Source organism: Urtica dioica, chromosome 1, assembly GCF_054948205.1.
Source record: "Urtica dioica subsp. dioica isolate 48M chromosome 1, U.dioica_male_clone48M_v1_H2, whole genome shotgun sequence".
Classification (NCBI taxonomy): Eukaryota; Viridiplantae; Streptophyta; class Magnoliopsida; order Rosales; family Urticaceae; genus Urtica; species Urtica dioica.
The window spans coordinates 17,113,866-17,137,436 of record NC_142756.1 but is presented as its reverse complement, the minus strand read 5'-3'; the positions used below and the strand labels follow the sequence as shown (position 1 = coordinate 17,137,436).

Genomic DNA, 23,571 nt, shown 5'->3' with positions numbered 1-23,571 from the left:
AGGAAAAAAAACAAAATTACCACTGACAAAGTACACTCTAGATCGGAATGAGAAGAAGAAATTGTGTAACTGGTTTGAATCTATCAATGTTCCCGATGGTCATCCTTCAAACTATAAGAGGTTCGTATCTTTGACAGATTTGAGACTTATTGGAACGAAGACTCACGATTGTCATATGCTGCTACAACAAATTTTACCTCTCGCCTTGCATGACATTTTATCAAAAGATGTGAGATTTGAAATATCGAAGATATGTATGTTCTGCAACACGATTTGCTCGAAGGTCATCGATGCCATTCGTTTAGATTCTATGCAGTCAGAGTTCGTGGAAACTCTAAGCGTGCTAGAGAAGTTCTTCCCACCTTCATTTTTTGACACCATGATTCACTTAACCGTTCACTTGGTACTGAGGTAAAATTATGTGGTCCCATGTTTTTATGGTGGATGTATCCAATCGAACGTTACATGAAAGTCTTGAAGAGTTACTTGAAGCATTACAATAGGTCGGAAGGGAGCATAGTGGAAAATTACATAGCAGAGGAGTCGGTTGAATTTTGTTCCAAGTATTTAGCTAAGGCAGACGTAATTGGGTTGCCTAAAAACACAAGTTTTGAATCAAAAGCTCTATCTACAGGTAAGTTTTTGTGATATTTTCTTGTGTTTAATTAATTATGAATGTATCTTTTTATTTATGTGAGTGTTTATCCATATGTATTTATTATAGCGTCGACCGAAAACAATGGGAGTAAGCCACTCTCCATGTGCTACACAACGTGTCCGAGGTCACACCATTTGTGGATATTCATTTGAATGAATTGAGAGTAAATGATCCAAAGAAAGCTAGAAATGAAAAATGGTACAAGAAGAGCACAATCGTGCGTTCCAGAAGTGGCTTGGAAAACGGTTGTTTCAAGAGTCATGACATTCAACAACATTGAGTAAAATATTTGGAGGGCCTTCCTCAATGGTTACAAGGTACACTGCTTGGTCTATTAATGGTTTTACATTTTACACAAGAGAAAAGAGACAACAAGAATCCCATTCAAAATAGTGGCGTGACATTATTTGCTGAAGCATTACATGTTTCGTCGGCAAATGATAACAATCCGAAACAATATTTTATGAACCTCTACGGATACATTGAAGATATCTGGGAATTTGATTATTACGGGTTGCGAGTTGCCCTATTCAAGTGCAAATGGGCGGACAACAATCATATTAAAGTTGACTATGATAGAGTTACAATTGTTGACTTTAGACGGAGCAGTTACGAGAATGATTAATTTATTTTGGCCTCTCAAACCAGTCAAGTGTTTTATGTCTCAGATCTAGTCAACCCAGAGTTAACATTAGTGGTTCATATGAAACTTAGAAATTTTGACGAAGAAGAAGACAAAGATATTTGTAGTATTCCGCCGTTCACATCCGGACTACCGCCTATTGATCAAGAGATCGATGACTTCGATGATGATGATGTTTCTCATTTATTTTGTTCGGATATAGATCCAATTTTTGTATGAAAAACAAGGATAACGTATTTTTATGTACTCTTATGTTTTATTATATTTTATTTAGTTTGAAAGTTTATTTACAGATAAAAAAAGATTTGTTTTCTCCCGTGGCAAGAAAAAGTTCATTGCTCTCGGTAATATTTTCGCCTCGGCGATGAAACTAAGCCTCCACGGCGAAATCATGTACTCCAAAAAGGTGTGAACTCGTCACGACGAGGAAATATACTCGCCGCGGTGAGAAATTTCAGAAAATAAAGGCTTGTAACCTCTCCGCGACGAATATATTCCTTGGCGCGGAGAAAATAAATTCATCGCTCTCGGTAACTTTCTCGCCGTGGCGAAGACTACTTCTCGCTGCGGCAACATAACCATGCCGTGGCGGAAAAACTAATCCGTTGTGGCGAGATTATTTTTTCCAAAAATGGGTGATCTCGCCGCGGCTCTGTATCATACCCGCCGCGGCGAGAAATTCCCAAAAAAAAAAAGAATTGTACCCTCGCCGCGGCGAACATATTATTTGCCACGGCGAGAAAAATATCATTTCTCTCGGTATTTTTGTCGCCGCGGCGACAAAAACAATTCACCGCGACGAGATTCAAAAAGGATGCTCTCGATAACTTTTCTACCGCGGCGAGGTTTATGTGTCGCCGCGGCGAGAATTCATTCATGCCGTGGCGACGTTTCAATCTCGCCGTGGCGAAACTATCTAACATATTTATTTTTGGCCGTTTATGAACTTAAAATGTTCGTTTAGCCTATTTCAACCAATCAAGCAGTCTAAATGAAATTCAAACATTATATCAAACAATCAATATCAAAACATAAACGATCCTCAAACAAATTTAAAACATTAACAAGTCTAAAAAAAAGATCAAAATATAAACAATAAAAATTTAACGATATAAGTCTCAATCAAAATAGTCTTACAAATTGAAAATTAAGATTAAAACTTCATAAACATAATTCGAGAAACAAACTTCACAAATTCGAGAAACAATGTTCACTCCTCATCATTCATAGGCGATCGTGGTGGTGGCGGCGCCAAATACTGAAGACGTGGCATATATGGTGGCCATTGTGGGGGTTGATGAGGATAATCGTAGTATTGAGGATATGAGAGAAACCGCACCTGATTCTCTTGATTCGTGTCACATCGAGCGTAGAGGTCGTTCAGTTGGTTATGAGTGACGTCATATTCCACTTGTTGATGCATGTATTGTCGTGTGTGTTGAAACCTGCTGACGAGATAGTGGACGTTGTGAACAATGTAATCGATGGTGACGGGTTCGATCACCGGAGGTGCTTGTAGACAAAATACGGGCTCCTTAAGTGGTGGTTCCTCCTCTTCCTCTTCTTCTGCCTCTTTAATTTTGTACCGCTCGTTCGTCGATCAATAGGCTTCAGAATCTTCTTGATTGTGTCCATTTTTGAGCCTCATACACCAGCTCGAAGACATAGGCCGTAGATGATTGATGGATACGTCAAACCGTGTCATTTATTAGTATAGTCGATTCTCTTCATCCAATTATAGATGAACCGACCGACATTGATAGATTCACCATGAACGACACAGTATAAGACATGGACACGATCCTCGTCGAGATGGGTGGAGTGATTAATCGGAAAGAGACGAGAGCAAATAAAATAAATCCAAGTTTTTGCGAACCTGTTCAATTGATCACGATGGAGAACTCTCTTTCCTTTGTCTATTCTCTAGTCCTCTCCTTGGATCGTCAACAACCTCACCATTTTATCATAGTCAAGACTTAACCATGCCCGGTAACCCTCGTTATCGTAATCAACGTCTGGGGTCGATAGCAAAGTGTTGATGGCTCCGACACTGCAGTCGACCTCTGTACCCTGGACCGTCACCATATCTCCATCGATATCTGGTAATTTAGCATAGAACTCGTACATGAGCGTGATGTTTGCTTTGTGCTCGGGGTGTGGCACAAAATTTCCTCCAAGATTGACCTTCGATGGTGTTGTGGATTTGCGCTCCTATTGTCGTGTTTATGCTCACCTTCAATCCCCGTTAAAGGATCGGACTACGTATCGGGAGAATGTCATAGCGTTCCTTAGCAGCCTTGCTAGTAAAGATCCGACTATTGTAATCCACTTCGAGTTCGAGTGACGGTTGACGAGCGCACTTGGATTTTTTGAAAAGTTATCTAGAAGAGCTGGGTGTTGCCGCGGCACATGCAGGGGTTTTTGATCGACCCATTTTTCACCTATAATTCAATCACAAATTCATATCGAATTATCATTCTAATTTCAAAATCAATTCAAACATAAATATTATACTTTTTAACCCATTCAAAACAAAATTCTAACACATGTATCTTCTAACAAAACAAACTAATACAAAATTCTAACACATATTCTAACAAAATCAAACTAATTATAACACATATATCTTCTTACTAAACCCAACTAATACAAAATTCTAACACATATTCTAACAAAACCAAACTAGTTCTAACACATATTCTAACAAAATCAAACTAATTCTAACACATATTCTAACAAAAACTCTATCTAAACCTCAAATTAACAACAAATCCATCCTAATGTCAACCTACAACTCAGTTTCAATCTCAAATTCAAAACAATGTCTATTCCTAACATAATTCTACACAAAAACACATGCCAAAACTCTAAATTCGTGTATTAATCAAGATAATGACAAACAAAATCCTAAATTTGTTTATCAATACATATTGTGAATGAAAACTAATACAAAAAGCTCATACAAATTCGGAAAACACTATGAAGTTTAAGCTAACAACCATATAAAATCATACCTTGAAGTTTTGTGGAAGAGAGAGCAAGAGGCCGAGGTTGGCGAGAGTGAGAGAGAGAATGAGGCCGAGAGAGGCTGGCGGCAAGTGGTGGCGAGATGTGGTCGCGGCAGCGAGGACATGACGAAGATGATTGGCGGCGAGGACGCGGCGAAGAAAATGGTGACGAGATCTGCACAGATCGGTCGAAACAGAGAGAGAGAGAGAGAGAGAGAGAGAGAGAGAGAGAGAGAGGTTTGGGTCTGAGTAAAAATGAAAAAAAAATTAAAGTTTCCTTTTAAACTCGAAACCTAATTTTTATCGGGTTCTCGCTGCAGCGAAACTTTTTCGTAAACTCTCACAACGGGGTGAGAAATACTCATCGCTGCGGCGAGATTGTACAACGGTATATTTATCAGTTGTACAAAGTTATGATTATATCTCTCCGCGGCGAGAAGTACTACTGGCCCGGCGAGATTGTACAATGGTACACATTACCGTTGTACAAAGTTATGACTATATCTCGCCTCAGCGAGAAGTAGTCATGGCCGCGGCGATATTTTACAACGGTACACTACCGTTGTAGAAAAGTGCAGGCTGTCCATTTTTTTACAACAGAACAAATAACCGTTGTAAAAGCACTCATATTTCACAACAGTTCAAAATAATTGTTGTAAAATGTCTACTTTTCACAACATTTAATCTAAGTGTTGTGAAAAGTCCGTTGTGTAATCCACAGTTTGTAGTAGTGGTAGTAATCTTGTTGGCAAAATTGACATATGAAAAGCATATGATTGACTTAAGTTATTTTCCTTATTCTCACCCTTTGCAAACCAATGATTGACTTTTATGGGGAACCAGCCGGGAACAGACGAACCGGAGAGGACCGGGAGGATACGTGCAAACAACGTTTTCGTGTCATGAACACGGTCGGAACCTGGTCGAACCGGATCAGATTCCTTGGTCCGGTTCCCGATTTTAGTATAAAGAGTTTGAGGGTCATTTCGGGAACCTAGCTTCCCGAGACCAAAAGTGACGAAACCATTTCCCTCCGATTTCTTTTTTTTTCGCATGCGTTTGCTCAAATCTCGCTTTCATTTCACGGTTTCTGTCATCCTCACTATGCTTCCCAGTGGATCCTGTTGGTCACAGTGTCCGTTTATCCATTTTCCGGGGTTTCCGAGAGGTAAGTAACGAGGGTTTCAGAGATTTGGGGATTTTTCAATTTTTTCAAAATTTTGTATTTTAATCCTGGAATATGATGAGAATTGATGATTATTGTCATGATTATGTTGAATTTAAATTAATTTGGGGATGATTTGATGATTGTGATGGTGATTATGTTGAAATGTTGAATTAAACTTAATTTGGTGATGAATTGATGATTGTGATCATGGTTATGTTGAATTTAACTTAATTTGATGATGAATTGATGATTGTGATCATGGTTATATTGAATTAAAATTAATTTGATAATTATTGTCATGATTATGTTGAATTAAAATTAATTTGATGATTATTATCATGATTATGTTGAATTTAAATTTATTTGATGATTGTTATGGTGATTTGTGAATATGTGGAATTGAAATGATTATGATTATGAAGTATGGCGCCCGACCCAGTATGGAAGTATTGCGATCCCGTCGAAGGACGACCGAGTGAAAGCAAATGCAAGTTTTGTGGGCACATCATGGGCGGTGGTGGAATCACTCGTGTGAAGAACCACTTGGCGAACGTGGACAAGACAAAAAGCATGAGGTTATGTGATAAGGTTCCTCCGGAAGTAAAAGAGGAAATGCGAGAGTTACTCTAGGGGGACTCTCAAAAGAAGAAACAACATAAGAGTTTAGGTGAGTTGATACGAGCCGACCTCTAAAAAAGTCTAGGGGGAGACAAGACTCTGACGAAGACGTAGACGAAGAGCAGGAACTCTGTCGGATAATGAGGAGGTCCCGAGAAGCACAAGCAGCCGAATAATGGCAAAAATAACATGAAGGTCCCGGTGGATCTTTCGGGTCTCTCGAGCTAAGAAGATATGCTACGACCGCACCGTCGTTGTACCAAAGCGATAGTGCGCCAGAGGATGGTGGACAAATCGCACCCCGGTATCAAGAAGAGGTTGGCCAAAGCCATCAACCGATTCTTCATTCACTCGCAAGTTGCCGCAAACAAGAAGCTTGACCATCACTTCCTGACCATGATTCATGTTTCCGGTGAAGCCGGTAAGTACTGTTACAAGTATAAATTGCAATCTCGTATATTTGATATATTGATCTTGGTTAACTGTAGGACCGAATGTCCCGGTGCCTAGCCCAAAAGACATTCACGGCTGGATCCTCGACGATGAGGTATAAGACATTCGAGCTTATGTCAAAGAACAAAAGATCAAGTGGCAGACGTACAGATGCATCATCATGGTAGATGGTTGGACAGGACCCACGAGATTAAGCATCATAAACATTATGGTTTATTGTGGTGGGTCGACCATCTTCCTGAAGTCAATTGACGCGTTCGACAAGATCAAGAGTGCGAAGTACCTCATCGGGATACTCTCTGAGGTGATTGAACAAGTGGGACCCGTGAACATCGTACAGAACGTCACCGATAACGGATCCAGCTACAAGTCTGCGGGGAAGAAGCTAATGAGAAAGTACAACATGTATTGGACCCCACCGCACTTTGTCTAGACCTGATGTTCAAAGATATCGGGAAGAGGCCAAATGTCGACAACGTGGTGAAAGCCGCTCGGCAGGCGACCAAATTCATCTATAATCATGGCTCCGTATTGTCCAAGTTGAGAGAGAGAGTAGTACGGGTGAAATTGTGAGACCCGGGACGACAAGGTTCGCTACCAACTACTTGGCTCTCAAAAGTCTCTGAGCCAAAAGAACACCTCTCAGGAACCTCTTCACCTTTCAATGGTGGGAGGATTTGAGGTTATCGTCCACTTGAGAGGGGAAATGGGTTACCGAGAACGCTTTACATATGCTGATGAAATGGAACCTCTCGATCCTCTTGATATCATTGAAAGGGCTTTCGATAGGTCAGGCGCGGATAATGAGGGCGACGATGAGCTTTACCGTTGGATCGATCCGGTCCACATGGAGGGTGCTGACAACTTGTTCGATCCTTTAGTGGAATCTCATGCTCGGGCAAAAGGAATAAACGTTGAACAAGTTTTGAGTGAAGAGGTCGGAGTATAACATGACGTGGATGAACACATATTCTAGTTCCATGACGTGGTACCAGTATAACATGATGTGGATGATCAACCACACCGCACATCTAGGCCGCGCAGATCTCAACTCCCGAGACACTACACTTATAATAAGTGTATTTTGTCGTACGTGTTGTAGTAAATTTATACTCTAGTTATGGTACTTTTTGTTTTAGAACTCAATTTATGTTTGCTATGAACACTTGAAGTTTGAACTATGAAAAACATGTTTATTTTTGTAAAATATTTGTCTAAATACCTCTTGGTTTCTTACATTTTTTTGTTTCCTCGTTGGTAAGAGGTTTCCTGCCGGTACAGATTTTGTTTTTGGTCTGAATACCCCTCGGTTTCCCATCCGGTAAGCTGTTTACCCCTAAAATTGAAGTCCAGTACGGTATAGATAACGGTAGGGCGAACCTTGTCCAGACTGTCCATTTTTTTACAACAGAACATAATAACCGTTGTAAAAGCACTCATATTTCACAACAGTTCAAAATAATCGTTGTAAAATATCTAATTTTCACAACATTTAATTGTAGTGTTGTAAAAAGTCCATTGTGTAATCCACAGTTTGTAGTAGTGATAGTAATCTTATTGGCAAAATTGACATATGGAAAGCATATGATTGAGTTAAGTGTATTTTCTTTACTCGCACCCTTTGCAAACATGGTTTCTCTGAGAAGTTTATTGCCATGATATTCCGTACACTATGTAACAATTGATATTCTATCTTTATTAATGGTCAACAAACTGGCTCTATTAAGTCTTATAGAGGATTGAGACAGGGAGACCCATTATCGCCTAGCCTATTTGTCAAGATATTTTGAGTAGGCATCTCAAGCACACTGTCAATAATGATTTAGTGAAAGGGTATCATGTGACGTAGTCATCTACAATGGTTATTAATCTCATGTTCGATGAAGATTATAAACTTGCTTCCGGTCAGGTAATGATACCGAGAAAGTGCATTTGCGAGTACTAAGAGATCTAAAAATTAATCAATAAGAATAAAGAATGTTACTGGTTTTGCTGCCTTGTTCTTTACTATCAAATACTTGGACATTCATTTGGCTTTGTTCGGCAGGAATGAGAGAAAAATGAATGGGTGGATTGAATAAAAGGGAAAAGAAAAGAAATGAAAGTGATGAATTATAAATTTTTAAAAAGTTGTTTGATATAAATTTTTAAATCCATCTTTTGTTTGATATAGTAGAGATGAATGATTGATGTTTTGTATATTAAAATTACTAAATTATCATTATATTTGTATAATAATTAGAATATTAAATATTATATTTGTAATTTTCTTTCATTTTTTGTTTTCATCCTTCACAATCCTTCGAATTTAGAAGAGATTGTTTTGTGTGGATTTCATGGAAAAAAATCTCTCCTATTCCTTTCAATTTGTTTTCTTTCTTCTTTATCAAACAAGAGGATGAATTTATTTCCATAGAAAAATTCATCCATCTCAATCCTTCTTTCTATTTTCCCTCATACTAAACAAGGCTTATTTAAAGGGAAAAGGGAAATCATTATATTTTGAATTTCTCATTTCCAATATTGTGAGGAAGCGTTTAGCTGGCTGGAAGTCTAAGCTTTGCAAAATTCCTTTGGAATGATAATGACAATAATAAACACTATCGGGTGGCATGGCATAAGATTTGCAAACCCTTGGCCTTTGGGGGTTTAAATATTAGGCGAGCTGATGATATGGCTGAATCCTTGCAAAAATGGCATGAAAATACCTTACTGAGGAGAGTCCGTGGACTAATTACATGAAGGATAAATATGGTCTATCTAGTCATGCCAAGGGGACCTCTGATCTTCGAAATGGAGGATCAATCCTTTGGAAACGAATTATAATTATTGTTCCCAATCTCTTGGATAATTCTTAGTGGTCTATCGGTAAGGGAAAAGTTTCTTTTGGTTAGATAATTGGTGTGGTTTTTCCCTCCTTCCTTTTGCGCTTAATGTGTGTGACTTTAATATGAATGTACTTGAGGGTCTTCATAATAATATTATCCTTGATCATTTGAAGCACAAACTCCTTGATTCATTTTGGCAACAACTAACATGTACTGTAATTGCTTAAAATAAATTCAAGGATGATGATTCTTTCTCTTGGAATGAAAAGCTTTGGAAATCAAATGTCCCTTCTAAAATGTGTTTCTTCCTATGGAAGCTTTGGTATCAAGCTATCAAAACTGATGATAAAATACGTAGACTAGGTGTTTCAAAATAATATAGCTGTGCCAAATCTCTATCTGAGACTCTTATCTCATTTACTCTTCAATGGTGAGATTGCTACTGCTATCTGGTGTCACTTTCGAGCTATGTTTTGCCTTCCAAGTAAGGAAATAACTGCTACTCATCTTTTCAAGAATTGAATTACATGAAACATTAAGAGCAAAGTTGTTCAAACTAAAATCCAAACTGTTTGTATCCTTCTCTGGGAGTTGTGGAAATATAGATGTAGAAGTAATTTGAGTATTATGTCATGAATGTTGAAATTCTGGAAAAGTCTATTGATAATTTCCTTTGCTCATCTTCATATGGCTAGTGAAACCAATGTTTCTAATCAGTGTACCGATTATTCAAATAAACATATATCTAGATGGGTTTGTTGGAGCCTGCATCTAGAGGTCTCAAGCTTTAACATTGATGGGTCTTTTCGTGATGGGCAGAGAGAGATTGGAAGTATATTCGTAATGTGGATGGTATTTGTATTATTGGTTTTGCAGGGCATGTCTTCGTAATTAACAGCCTTAGTGCGGAAATAGAAAGCATGATTCATAGCAGGGGCCGAACCGGGAACGAAACTGAGTAGGGGCCAGTTATTTAACTAATAATTCTAGGGTAAAAAATATTTTTTATTTGACATTGTAATCAACTTAAATATATTTATTAGCCAAAAATAGCTAAGATTTGACATTATATAACCTATTAATGTATATTTCTATACATACATATGAGTAGATGTAGATATATATATATATATATATATATATATATATATATATATAAGTTTATATTTTATTCTATTTTGACATTTTGTAGATTTTATACTACATTACTTATTTTATAATTTTATTAACTAGAGGCTATTTAGTCACAACACCTAAATTAAAAGAGGTTAAAAATAACTCTTTTAAATTTTTTATTTTATTTTGTGACTATAATGACATAAGAAGAGTCATAATTTATGATTTATTTATTTTTATTTATTAGATGTTATATAATTTTGACATCTATAATAACAGAAACTGGACGAATATTCATATAATACTTGTTGTGTATATATGTAGATGAACGGTAAAAAAAACATAAAACAGATAACATAAAAAAAACATTGAGAGCGACTCTAAAATACTTGTATTTTATATCTAAATTTATGTTTGTTTATATAGCATCCAAATGCTAACAAATTTTTTGCATAACATTTAAATTATTGAGAGCGACTCTAAAGTACTCGTTGGATTAAACACCGATGGATTATTGGTTGTCGATGGAATTTCATGATGAATGCCATGACGAATATTGAGATGAAATACGTGTATCACGAAAAAATATGGTTGCGGACGCTCTATGCAAGTTCGGTCATTCTTTGGAGGATTTTTCGAAATTTGATTATTTGAATTTGCCTTCTAGTGTTAATGATTTATTTGTAAAAGATTAAAAGTTTTTGTAATCTAGACTTCCAGGAATGGCAGTGAGTTCTAGTGGATGGAGGGTCCTGAGGGTCAGGGACCAAGCTTTGGTCTCTGTCCAGGCTTAAAATTGTCTAAATCTAGCAACTCTAAAAAAATAGTCATTTCAAACTTAGTGTTTAGCAAAATAGCCAAGGTTTCACAAGTTGATGTAAAATAGCCACTTATAATGTAAAAGTACTAATATACCCTTAATTATTTTCAAAAATTTAATCATGCTTTCAAAAAATATAATCCACTCTTTGATAAACCAAAAGTAGAAAAAGAAGAAGATGTCAAAAAATTTAATCCTTCTTTCAAAAAATTTAATACATTGTGCGATAAATCAGAAGAACAAAATGAAGAAGAATCAAATGTCAAAAAATTTAATCTTACTTTCAAAAATTTTAATACACTGTGCGATAAATTAGAAGAAGAAGATGCAGAAAAACTCGACGACGATCTCCGAATTTTGATCTCCGACGGCGATCGAACACGAACACCTGCTTCGCGACTAATATGAAGAAATCGATAATGACGATGATGATGACGACGAGATAGAACGAGATCCTGAGCTATTGACGATGAGTACGGCAATTTGTACTCATCGACGAAGACAGAACTGCGAAGACGAGGACGGCGATGGTGATGGTGATCGACGAAGACGAGGACGAGGATGAGGACATCGATGATGACGAAGATGAGAACATCGATGACGACGAAGACGAGAACATCGATGACGACGACGATCGGCGGAGATGACGACGACGACGACGATGACGGCGACAATCTCCAATATCGATCGAGAGCTATTTTTAAGGTTTTTTTTCATCGATTGTATTGTTCGGGTAAACGTGAGTATTTGGTGTATAAGGATATTTTGGGGGTTTTGTCAAGTTTTGGCTATTTTGCTCAACTTTGGAAAGTTGGGCTATTTTGCTAAACCCAAACTTTAAAATGGCTAAATAGTCGCATCGCTCAATAAATGAATGTATTTTGATGTAAAATCACGCATACCACAAATTAAAAATTATTATATTTTTATAGAAGAATGATACTTATACAAACCGATATATAAAACAAGCAAACCAATAACTTCCGTTGAAAATTCCTTTTATAGTGGGCTTTAGGTATACATGGCCTTAAATAAGCTGCTTATTTGTCAGAAAGCCCATGATATATGACTTCATAGGCAATTTTTTTAAATATATTTACGTAAATTCGGATTCCTAATCCTATCCAAATCCCTTATTTTCTATAAAAAAAAATGAAGTTACACCCGTACCCCTAGTTCTCTCGTTCATTCTCTCACGGCCAAAAAGCAGAGTTTCCTTTGTTGCTGTTGTTGTGGATCCCTCATTACTAGTCTGTTCCGTACACACAGCAATGGCGAGCGATGATGCGATGGAATGGGCGGTGAAGAAGTGCGGTGGGTTCTTGGAGAAGCTGGAGCGCGAATCACCCAAGTCCTACGCCGCCTTCCTCCGAGACATGGCCTCCTTCGATCCTTTCCTCAATGCAGACAAACAAGCTAGCCTCGACCACCTCCGCCACGTCGTTTTCAAGCCTCAACCCAAGCTTCTCAAGCACTTCCAACAATACCTCCAACAACCCGAAACCAGCGATCACCATGATTGTGATGATGCTAACAGACTACCAGATTACCTACGCGTGAGGAACAAGTCCAACTACAGCATCCTCGCGTGCGCCGAGTCCGACATTCCACGTGACCACGTTCTCAACAACGGCTTCTGCGAGCTGTTGCCAGCGACTAAGAGGAATTTCAAGACCCGAAATATTAGCAGCGAAGAGGAAAACAATGAGTTGAATCGAGAAGAGAAGTTGTTAAGAAAAGATGGCTAGTATAGGGGCCATTTGACTACCGGCACCGGCTATACGTCAATCTGACACATGTATGAATAGCCATTGCTTCTTTTATACAGAATCTTCATGGTGTGTTTTGTTCTAGACTAGCCAATGATCTTAAGTTAAAGTATTAACGTCGACGCTATTGAAAATAACATTTTTCAAATTCTAAACAATCATTTGCTTTTATATTTACGTATTATATATATATATATATATATATATATATATATATATTTGTATGTATTTTGCTCTATATATCTTTGTTTAATGTTTTTTTAAAAACAATATTGGTAATATTTATGATATTTATAAAAACTGAATACATCAAACAGTTGGAGATAAACTCCTATGTAATAATTGAAACCATAGAGTAATCAATAAAGATAACTAAAACTCTAGAAAAGTTAACACTAACAAAGATGTCACGGTGCATCTGACATGATTTTTTCCTGCCCTCTGTCGAAGAGAACTAGTTTCTTTGGAATGCCCTTAGAAGATCCATTTTTTTTTGGGGCGCTTAAACTGAATTTTGACTTATTGGAGACATCCAAGATTAAAATTTTGGATCCAAAACCATATGAATCCAAAATTTTAATCTTGGATGTCTCCAATAAGTCAAAATTTTAATCGCCAAATTCGGCTACTTTACTGAAAAGTTAAAACTTTAACTATTTTGCTAATCAATAAGTTTCAAATGCCTATTTTGTACCTTTTTTACTTTAAAAAATATATCACAACGAGGCTCTTTAAAACTGTAGATATAAACTAGAAATCACTTATATTTGAAACCATCGTTTTACCAAAGATATAAATAAATTCAGATGATAAAAACATCTAAAAGCGAAATAGCAATCCCATTGTTAAACAACAATCCCATCATTGTTAAATAATTACGTAATTATTTAGTTTAAAGTGTTAGGGGGTGTTGGGCTGTCTCCATTCAGTGGGCTATTGGAGCCCAGATCAGCTGCTCGTTAATAAAATTAAAACAAAATCCAGGCTAAATATACAAGCCTTTTTAACATATTCCCTAACTTCAGGAGTCCGGATTCCTAATCCTACTCAAATCCCTTATTTTCTAGGGAAACGACCTTAATTAGTAGTAATTTTGATACTTTGGACAAATATAGTAGCAACTATGTTTTTAGACACTTTTACTAGTAACTGTAAATATCAAAATATACAGTTGTTATAAACTGTAGACTTACACGTTTACAATTAGCAACAATTGTAGATATAAAAGTCTACCGTTACTAGTAAAAGTGTCGAAAAACATAATTGCTACTATTTTGATCAAAAGTATAAAAACTACTACTAATTGAGGTCATTTCCCTATTTTCTATAATAAATAAAGCCCCACCCGTACTTCTGATTCTCGTTCATTCTCTCACGGAAAACTAGAGAAACACTCTCTAATTTATTTATTTAAGCATGCGCAATTTTAAATGGTTAGACTTAAATGCATATATATGCGAAAACTCAACTAACTAAATCAGATTAGATTTAAAATATTAAAAAAGGAAAAATAATAAGACAAAAAAGGTAATTCGTTTGAATAAAAGTTGCTTAAATAATTTAGATTGACTAGTAATAATAATTATTAATACTATTTAATCAATTTTGGTGCCAACGATTGATTGGTTATGCGCTAACGTGATGGACCCAAGATAAACATTAAGGTATTGGGCTACTGGGCCATAGAAGTTAGATCAGCAAAGCCTTTTTAACGCTTTAAACCAAGGTTTAAAATATCGATACCGATATTCATACCGAGGTTCTGATTTTACGGATATATCGAGTATCGACGGATATATCGACGGATATTATATAACAATTTCAATACCGACTACCGATTATATCGGTGATATATCGATTACCAACGGATATATCGACAAAAATTCTATAAAAAATTAATTTTAAAAACCCCAATATATATATATATATATATATATATATATATATATATGCATATACATCATCAATTCCAAATTATAAAAGTACAAATTAATTACTACAGCTTTTTAATTAATTATCTTCTCACCCTTTTAAAAAAAAATACCTATATCTTTTTAATTAATTAGTTTTTCATCCCCTTTAAATTTATCCTCTTATTTTCATTATTATTTTATTATGTTAAAGACAAAGTTAGAGAAACTTATTTTCGTGCACTTGTTGATATTAGTATGTATAGTAACATATAGCTCAAAATCTAATTATAAATAAAGGGCTAAGCAACATTATTTTGGGCTTTTTTCTATGTGTTGGGCTTATTAGATTTCCTTTTCATTTTACCTAATGTAATGGTTGGCTCTCTAACTCTCCAGATGCGCCTCTTCTCTGCAAAAAAAAACGAAAAAAAATTCTGATGCCTCACCCTTCTTCTTCCCGAAAATCCAGTGCACTTTTCCACTTGTCTTCTACTTTCTTTCTTTCCTCCTATTCTATTACTTCACAGACACGCAGTGGCTGGCGCAAAAGGATATGGAAGCCAATCGAGCTATGTCTTTCGCAAGGGAAGGACGTGTATGAGTTCAAGAGGCTTCTGCAGAAGAAGCGCGACATCTCTTTTTTTTTTTTTTCTTTTTTTTTCCTTTTGATTTCAGTATTTCATCCTCTTCCCTCTTCGTAACCGGTATTTTGACGACAAGGAACGAAACTGAGTAGAGGCCAATAATTTAACTAATAATTCTAGGGTAAAAAAATATTTTTTTTATTTGACATAGTAATCCACTTAAATATATTATTATTAGCCAAAAATAGCTAAGATTTGACATTATATAACCTATTAATGTATATTTCTATACATACATATGAGTAGATGTATATATATATATATATATATATATATATATATATATATATATATATAAGTTTAAATTTTATTATATTTTGACATTTTGTAGATTTTATACGACATTACTTATTTTATAATTTTATTAACTAGAGGCTATTTAATTTAGTCACAACACCAAAATTCGGATTCCTAATCCGACCCAAATCGCTTATTTCTATAAAAAAAAAATTTCCACCCGTACACCTCTCTCGTTCATTCTTTCACGGCAAAAAAGCAGAGTTTCCTTTGTTGCTGTTGTTGTGGGTCCCTCATTACCAGTCTCTTCCGTACACACAGCAATGGCGAGCGATGATTCGATGGAATGGGCGGTGAAGAAGTGCGGTGGGTTCTTGGAGAAGCTGGAGCGCGAATCACCCAAGTCCTACGCCACCTTCCTCCGAGACATGGCCTCCTTCGATCCTTTCCTGAATGCAGACAAAGAAGCTAGCCTCGACCACCTCCGCCACGTCGTTTTCAAGTCTCAACCCAAGCTTGTCAAGCACTTCCAACAATACCTCCAACAACCCGAAACCAGCGATGACCAGGATTGTGATGATGCTAAGAGACTACCAGATTACCTACGCGTGAGGAACAAGTCCAACTACAGCATCCTCGCGTGCGCCGAGTCCGACATTCCACGTGGCCACGTCCTCAACAACGGCTTCTGCGAGCTGTTGCCAGCGACTCAGAGGAATTTCAAGAGCCGAAATATAAGCAGCGAAGAGGAACAGAATGAGTTGAAACGCGAAGAGAAGCTGTTCGAGGCGGACATGCTGCCGGTGCTGCTGAAGCGGCTCGTGGAGAAGCTGGTCAAGGCAGGCCCAAAGTTCCTCACACCCCACCAGCTTGAGCTCATCAAGGCCCAAATCAAGGAGAGGCGCCTCACGCGAGGCATCATTCGAAAGCTGACCCCCAACGCCTTATCTCACTTGGCTCTCCGCTTGACCCACAAGAGAGTGGAATCCAAACTCGCAATCTTGGATCGCCGCATTCAATCTCGTCTACATTGGCGTAAATTGCATCTACTTGCTGGAGAAGACAAACACGACCGTATCTTGGATGATCTCCGCTCCAAGATGAAGACAATGGAGTTGGAACTCAACCTCTTGGCTCATCAAATTCCAAGTCGCAACTCATCACCCGCTTATAATCTTGTGCAACCTCCAAAGCAAAAAAATATAACTCACGCTTGAATGTTCTTTTTCTGTTTTTGTTTTATTTTTTATTTGTTGAATGTTGAAGTCATCCTTTGAGGAGCTTTTAATTTGAGAATTATTATTTATTTGAGCAGTACTTGCTGCCATGTTTACATTACCATAACTGATGTTTGTTATGTCCTGTGTGCTTGATTTGGTTTGTATGAGTTAGACTCTCTAACCTTCTTCATTGAAGAATACATGAATACACAATCGATCACTATTTTGTTTTAGATACATAAATAACCTTCTTACCTTTCGAAGATATCTTTTGATGGTTTAATTTGATGTATTGGTTCTGTTTTCAGAGGGGAAGGAAATGATGCGGATACTACTTAATGTTGAGGCAGATCCTACGTCTCAAGACGCCCAACATGGTTGAACTGCTCTTCATACAGCTGCAATGGCTAATGATATCGAGCTGGTCATGGTATACCCGACATATCTATTTCAGAAGAATGTTATAAGTATTTCTTATTGTAACTTTTGAATGCAAGTTTCTTTCTCCACGGTTTTCAAGACATGTCAGACCTCGAGTTTGTTATTGTTGAGCAGATTATTCTTGATGTTGGGGTTGATATGAACATTCGGAATGAACAAAATACAGTTCCTCTTCATGTAGCATTGGCTAGAGGAGCCAAGTCATGTGCCGGGTTGCTTCAGGCAGCTGGGGCAAATTATAATTTGCAGGTCTGAATTTTTAATATTCTTTCTTCATCTTGTGTAGTTTGAATTGGACTATTCCTTTTATCGATGTCTTGAAATGGGTGAATCTCAGAGTTTCTTTGTTGTGAGATAAACATGGAATGTTTAGGCAGTCCTCGAATATATGCTAGGCCAATCGGCTATTTGTTTCGCTCACTTGATTAATATGATTTTCACTCGCATGTTTGTGACGCTTCTGCTCGTATTTTTTTCCAGGATGATGAAGGTGATAATGCTTTCCATATAGCAGCTGAGACAGTTGAAATGACTCGCAAAAATCTTAAATGGCTTGTTAGTATGCCTCGGAATCGAGATGTCGCTGCAGAAGTAAGAAATAACAGGCAAGCATATGGATTTTTATCTATTTATTTATTTATATTGTACTTGTTTCAGGGGATTCGAATTCCAGTCATTGAACATTTTGTCTCTAACTTCTGCACTAATTTTTTTTCCTTACAGAAAAGCTGCAATTGGCAATTCGTACGGACATTTCTAGGTGATACCATATCACGAATTAATATATATCTATATCTTAAATAATGATCATTTCTGTTCATTTTCATTTTCATTTTCAACCAATAAGAGCTCAACACATCAGCATGGATTTTATTACAGTCAGAAGGCTCTCTTTCCAATTCCTCGCTTCAGGTATGAGCTATCTCGACTCTCACGATTGACTTTTATGTTATCATTATCCCATGAAATCTCGAGTTTAGTAAGAATTTAACAGAATTTCAATATGAAAGAGAGTTCTTCTTGAAATCAAATTTCATCAATGTGAAATCTCGAGTGAATCTGGTTACTTTACTTTTACGTGGCTGCTTCTTCAATTTACCGGTCTTTCGTTATATTGTTACATCCCGTTTTCGGTCGGGTCATTTACAAAGAAGATTCTGAGAGTAGAGCTTTGCTTCGATGCCAATTTCAGCTTAACTTGGCCGTCCGATTCCGCTCTCGCCATCTTCCAGAGAATTGTGGAGACCGGATCGACCGTCGACGGGACTTGGAAGGCTCTCTCTCCGATTCCTCGTTTCAGGTATGACTTATCTCGACTCTCACAATTGACTTTTATATTATCATTATTTTTATTAAAGCATTCCTTAGTTTTTGGTTAAGTTAAACGCAGAACAAGAGAAAAAAAAGAAAACGAGTTCAAACTTGGCTTCCGTTGACTTGCAATCATTTGACTAAATTCGTTCTTGAATACCCAATTTCCCAGAAGAAGTGAATTTTTATTTGTGCACTTGAGCTCGCCTGTAATTAAGCTGACATGATGATTGATATATTCAATTCTATGTTATAAATTGTCTCGAAAGTGTTTGTTTCCTGTTGAACTGTGATTAGAGAAGGTGGAGCTTCGAGTACGAGTTCTTGGAAGGTCGGGCTTTAGTTTAATTGGTTATAGCTTGGGATATTTACTTCATAACAGGGTAAAGTTTTGATCTTGAATGTGCTTTTAAGCCATCCATCCCAGTTTACTTTGGTATCACTTTTTATTTAAAATATTTTTTTTTTCAAAATGGCATGTTTTTTGCTGGGTTTGTTCAGTAATAGTCTGATAAAAGGTCCAACATGCAGCTGTGTTTTTCATCTTACATCTTCCATGTTAAATTGGTATTTTTAAACCTTGTAATTACAAATTGTGACATAGCCAACTAGATATGTCAATATAAATGCTTAAAAGAAAATATAATGTATGGGTACACAATCACAGCACACACTATTTGTGGCCTTGTGCCCAACTAGATATGTGTAGCAACCCTCCGAATGAGACTGCAAGAATATTTTCTTATTAACTTTATCACGGGTCCATTTGCTTATTCAAAATAAAATTGTAAGCAAAATTTATTATTAAGTTAAGCGATATAACCGTGTAGACAAAAATTGATATGATTTAGTACCTTAGATGTGATCACAATCAAGATTTTAGTTGGGGGACATGAGAGTGAACTTTGCAGCGGCGATCATTTCGCACATTTTTTATTCAAGCCTAAGCCAGAGCCAAAAATTCATCAAAAAAAAAGCCAGAGCCAAAAGTTATTTATACCACATACACATCGTTACACGTTAAACGACGGAATTCGAAGACATGCTAAGCATTATACCAGGAAAAATAAAACGGAGAACAAACATGCAAAAAATAAAAAACCAAAAACATGCATCTTGGTCACCGGCCAGCTGGTGATCAACAGCCACGAGGGTGCCACTACTCAGTCAATATAATTAAACAATCGGAAAATTTAATTAAGATTATGACCAAGGCTTAACTCTTTTTATGGTGATCTTGATTCTCTTCTTCTCGATCTCCTCTTCTATTCCTTATCGACCAACACGTTGCAGCTGCTGAAGATCAGGCTTCCAGAGTTCTGAACTAGAAAATTAGAAGAAAAATTATGCCTATCTCGGCTATAAATATTTTAATCCACATTTCAGTTAATAGCAAAGTAAAAAACTATGTTGAAATAAGCCTTATCATACATTTTAAATAAAGAAGTCTAATTTTCATCTGAAGTTTTAGCGAGCACACAACTTAATCAAGAAATCAAAATTTAAGCCAAATCTTGACTTGATCAAACACCAAATTAATATAAAATTAAAATAAAAGCTTGCAATCCTTGAATGTGGGAAAAATTCATGACAACCCATGGTCATAATGGTATAGCTCTGAACGGTATCCCCATTGATTTCGAATCTAAGTTCCACACGTGCTACGCACGTGATTAATAAAAGTTTATTTAGAAAATACAATAGTAGTTGAACTTGGATCTTGGTTTAACAATGGTACTATAAATTCGCTACCAAAAAAAATTAATTAAAGCTAAGGAAATTAAGAATTAGCTTCACAATCGTAACTGGCATGCCAAGAAACCAAAGTTTGAGAATAGAGTTCAAATGCATCTCTAATACAATTAAGTAACTTTTTGAGAAAAAGAAATCAGATTTTGACCTGATTCATAGTCGGGCGACGGATCGAAGACTGATGTATACACAAAGAAGCAGCTAAGCGCACGAGATTAACTTTCCGTGAACCGTATTCATCAGCTAAAGAAGAGTCGATTAGGTCTCAAAAGTCGAACATCTTCAGCAAAGGTTATGCCTACATCCTACAAAGAGAGAGAGAGAGAGAGAGAGAGAGAGAGAGAGAGAGAGCGAGAGAGAGAACTAACCAAGGGAAGAGTCGGAGCAAAAGCTACTTTATCTATGTTAAGCCAAACCGCGCAGCATACACCCAAAGAACGAGGCTTTTTGTGCGAGTAATCAAGGGCTCGGCATCCAGTGAACTCCGAGTCTTTCAAGCTTTACCCGTTAACAAAAAGGTTACACAAATTCCTCGATGAAAAATGTTTTTTTTAACGAACCCGAAGGTTCTCTCGGACTTTGACAATGGCTGATCATTATCGAGGATATCTTCGAGGTTTTGAGAGACTGAATCTCAAGTTCAAAATATGCAACAACAAAAAATATAACAAACCAAATTTAGGCTCAAAGACTCTCTGAGTCTCTAACCGCCATTTGAACCTAAATACATACAAGAACAGTCACTAATTAAATCTATGCTTTTTTCTTGTAGTTGCTTCATTGTTTAAATCTAATGACCGATGACTAATTGTATAAATGGAAAAAAAAAGAAGTAAAACATCGCATATACAATCCCATCAAGTCATGGTCAAGGCAATAGTTTTTTGCTAATATTTAATGTATATGTAGCCACTAATTTTTCTTTTGTTCTTTTCTTAAGAGTTCCATATTAATACATAAGAACTCGGGAGCAGGTGATTGAAAAGTTGAAGACGCATACTGGTCAAAAGATAATTCCATGCAGCGTCTCTGCGACGAACATGATTATTTGTAAATGATCAAGTAATTATTATTTTTCTAATTATTTAGTAGAGAAAGTGTAAGTTGAATGATAATGCAAGCGGAAAATCTGATGCTATGAACGATAATTTAATTGGTTAACATTCTAAAAAGACTATGTTTTTGGTTAGCTGTTTAGATCTATTTTTGTTTTGGGATTTCTTGGCTTCAATTGCCATTCGTCGTCGTCGGTGTGTGAGTTTTTCCTAATTTATTTGGTATTAATCCACGACTTTTTTTATTTTTATTTTTTATAATTATGCTTTATATCAAGAGTGTCAATTTTTTTTTTGAATTTATCATTCATAAAATAAATAAAAAACACAAAATATGACACAAGTATATTATGGAGAAAAAAAATTACTTTATGAACCAGTTTATGTCGAGTGTGCCAACTTTTTTCAGTCTCATCAATTTGACTCGTTTTGTTTTTTCATGGTTTTTTAGTTTATCATTTCCGAAGAATGCACAACATATATTAGCTTATTTCATTATTGTGAATATTTGAGTATTGGATGCTAATCTTTTGAAATATTTTATAATAATTAATTACCTCCAAAGAAATCCTTAATTACTTGCTAATAAAAAAAATTATTTATCATCTCTACTAAATGTATGCCAATGAAATTTATATGCACCACACTATGTGTACTACACGTCATGTGTTATTGTGTTTGGATAACAAATCATATTACTAAAAATTATGTAATTTCAATGACAAATATATATATATATATATATATATATATATATATTAGGATGTAGAACGTGCTTTGCACGTGATGATTTTAGATATTAATTGGTAAATTTATCTTAAAATAGTGTTATGACTTATTAATACATCTTGTTAAACCATTTACAATATTAAATTATGATGTGTCTTATTTGCTTTCACACGTGAATAATAAAGATTTACTTATTGTCATATTTTTATTCAAGCATATTATGTGAATAATAAAGATTTTCCACATAATAGTAGTTAAAATTAGGAAACACTCAGCATATTTAATGAAATGATATTTAATTACATGCAATGATATTGGTTTCAAGTGACATTTTTCTCATTGAAGACAACGTCGAAAAACAAATTATGCAATGATATTGGTTTCAAGTGACATTTTTATCATCGAAGACAATGTCAAAAAACAAATTTTGGTCTACAACTATTTTTGGGAACATGTTTTCTATTGTCGAAAGACACTTTAGCCATAGAAGACAGACATAACGACCACTCCTTAAAACGCTACGATCAACATTCACAGAAGGATTTTTTGTACGTGATCTAGAACATTAAGCATACTTTCATCACATCTCAGTTCAACCTGAAATCTTATAAATTTAAATCACTAGGACAACTTCCCTTATTTGATTTAAGCAAACAAGTATAAGAGTTCAAAAAATGCACTACCCAAATTCTCAAAACCCATGAAACACCAAACTCATTTTTTAAGACATGACAATAAACCCAAAACCCCACAAAATCAAGCCTGTGACTCAGTGGGTCAGAGTGAAACCGTCTAGGTGATGTGAAAAACGCTTGGCAACCAATAACAAGAGTGTCAAAATAGCATTTTTTATTACTCTGCTTTGAACAAACTACCGAAGCATTTCTTTCACCCTTTCAAGTGTTGGATTTTCTTCGAATGACCAAAATATACTCTACAAAGAATACCTTTAAAGAAAACGGTTATAAATAAATAAATCATTCAGCTCAAGCGAAAGTGAACCATTCTTCTAGGATAGTGCTCTGTATACCAAAAAATGAAAAGAGACAAACATGAAAACTACTTGTTCTTTTGCAAGCTCTACATCCATGAACTCCAAACTTATGCAAATTCTTTTATGCTGAAACTACAAATACTTGCATAAAAATCTTAGTACGTGGAAATATAGGAAAAACAATCAAGAAACAA

General features: G+C 36.1%; 1 protein-coding gene across 6 annotated transcripts; it reads left to right on the top strand.

The window, feature by feature from the left end:
• The first annotated feature begins 15,435 nt into the window (after positions 1–15,435).
• On the top strand, positions 15,436–19,425 carry LOC149407588 (uncharacterized). 6 transcript variants are annotated; one of them, XM_089614512.1, is made up of 6 exons: positions 15,436–15,589; positions 16,197–17,525; positions 17,651–17,785; positions 18,017–18,141; positions 18,260–18,448; positions 18,729–18,836. In XM_089614512.1, the coding sequence occupies exon 2, from the start codon at positions 16,199–16,201 to the stop codon at positions 17,090–17,092; it is 894 nt and encodes a 297-aa protein (XP_089470638.1). In that variant the 5' UTR covers positions 15,436–15,589; positions 16,197–16,198; the 3' UTR covers positions 17,093–17,525; positions 17,651–17,785; positions 18,017–18,141; positions 18,260–18,448; positions 18,729–18,836. The 6 variants fall into 6 exon arrangements, with proteins under 6 accessions (XP_089470638.1, XP_089470643.1, XP_089470628.1 ...); XM_089614517.1 differs by lacking the exon at positions 15,436–15,589 and adding an exon at positions 15,675–15,759; XM_089614502.1 differs by lacking the exon at positions 15,436–15,589 and adding an exon at positions 19,150–19,425 and having other exon boundaries at positions 15,918–17,525.
• Positions 19,426–23,571: the final 4,146 nt, after the last annotated feature.

Coding starts and splice junctions, on each gene's coding strand:
- LOC149407588 (XM_089614502.1), top strand. CDS start 16,199: ATGGCGAGCGATGATTCGATGGAATGGGCGGTGAAGAAGTGCGGTGGG.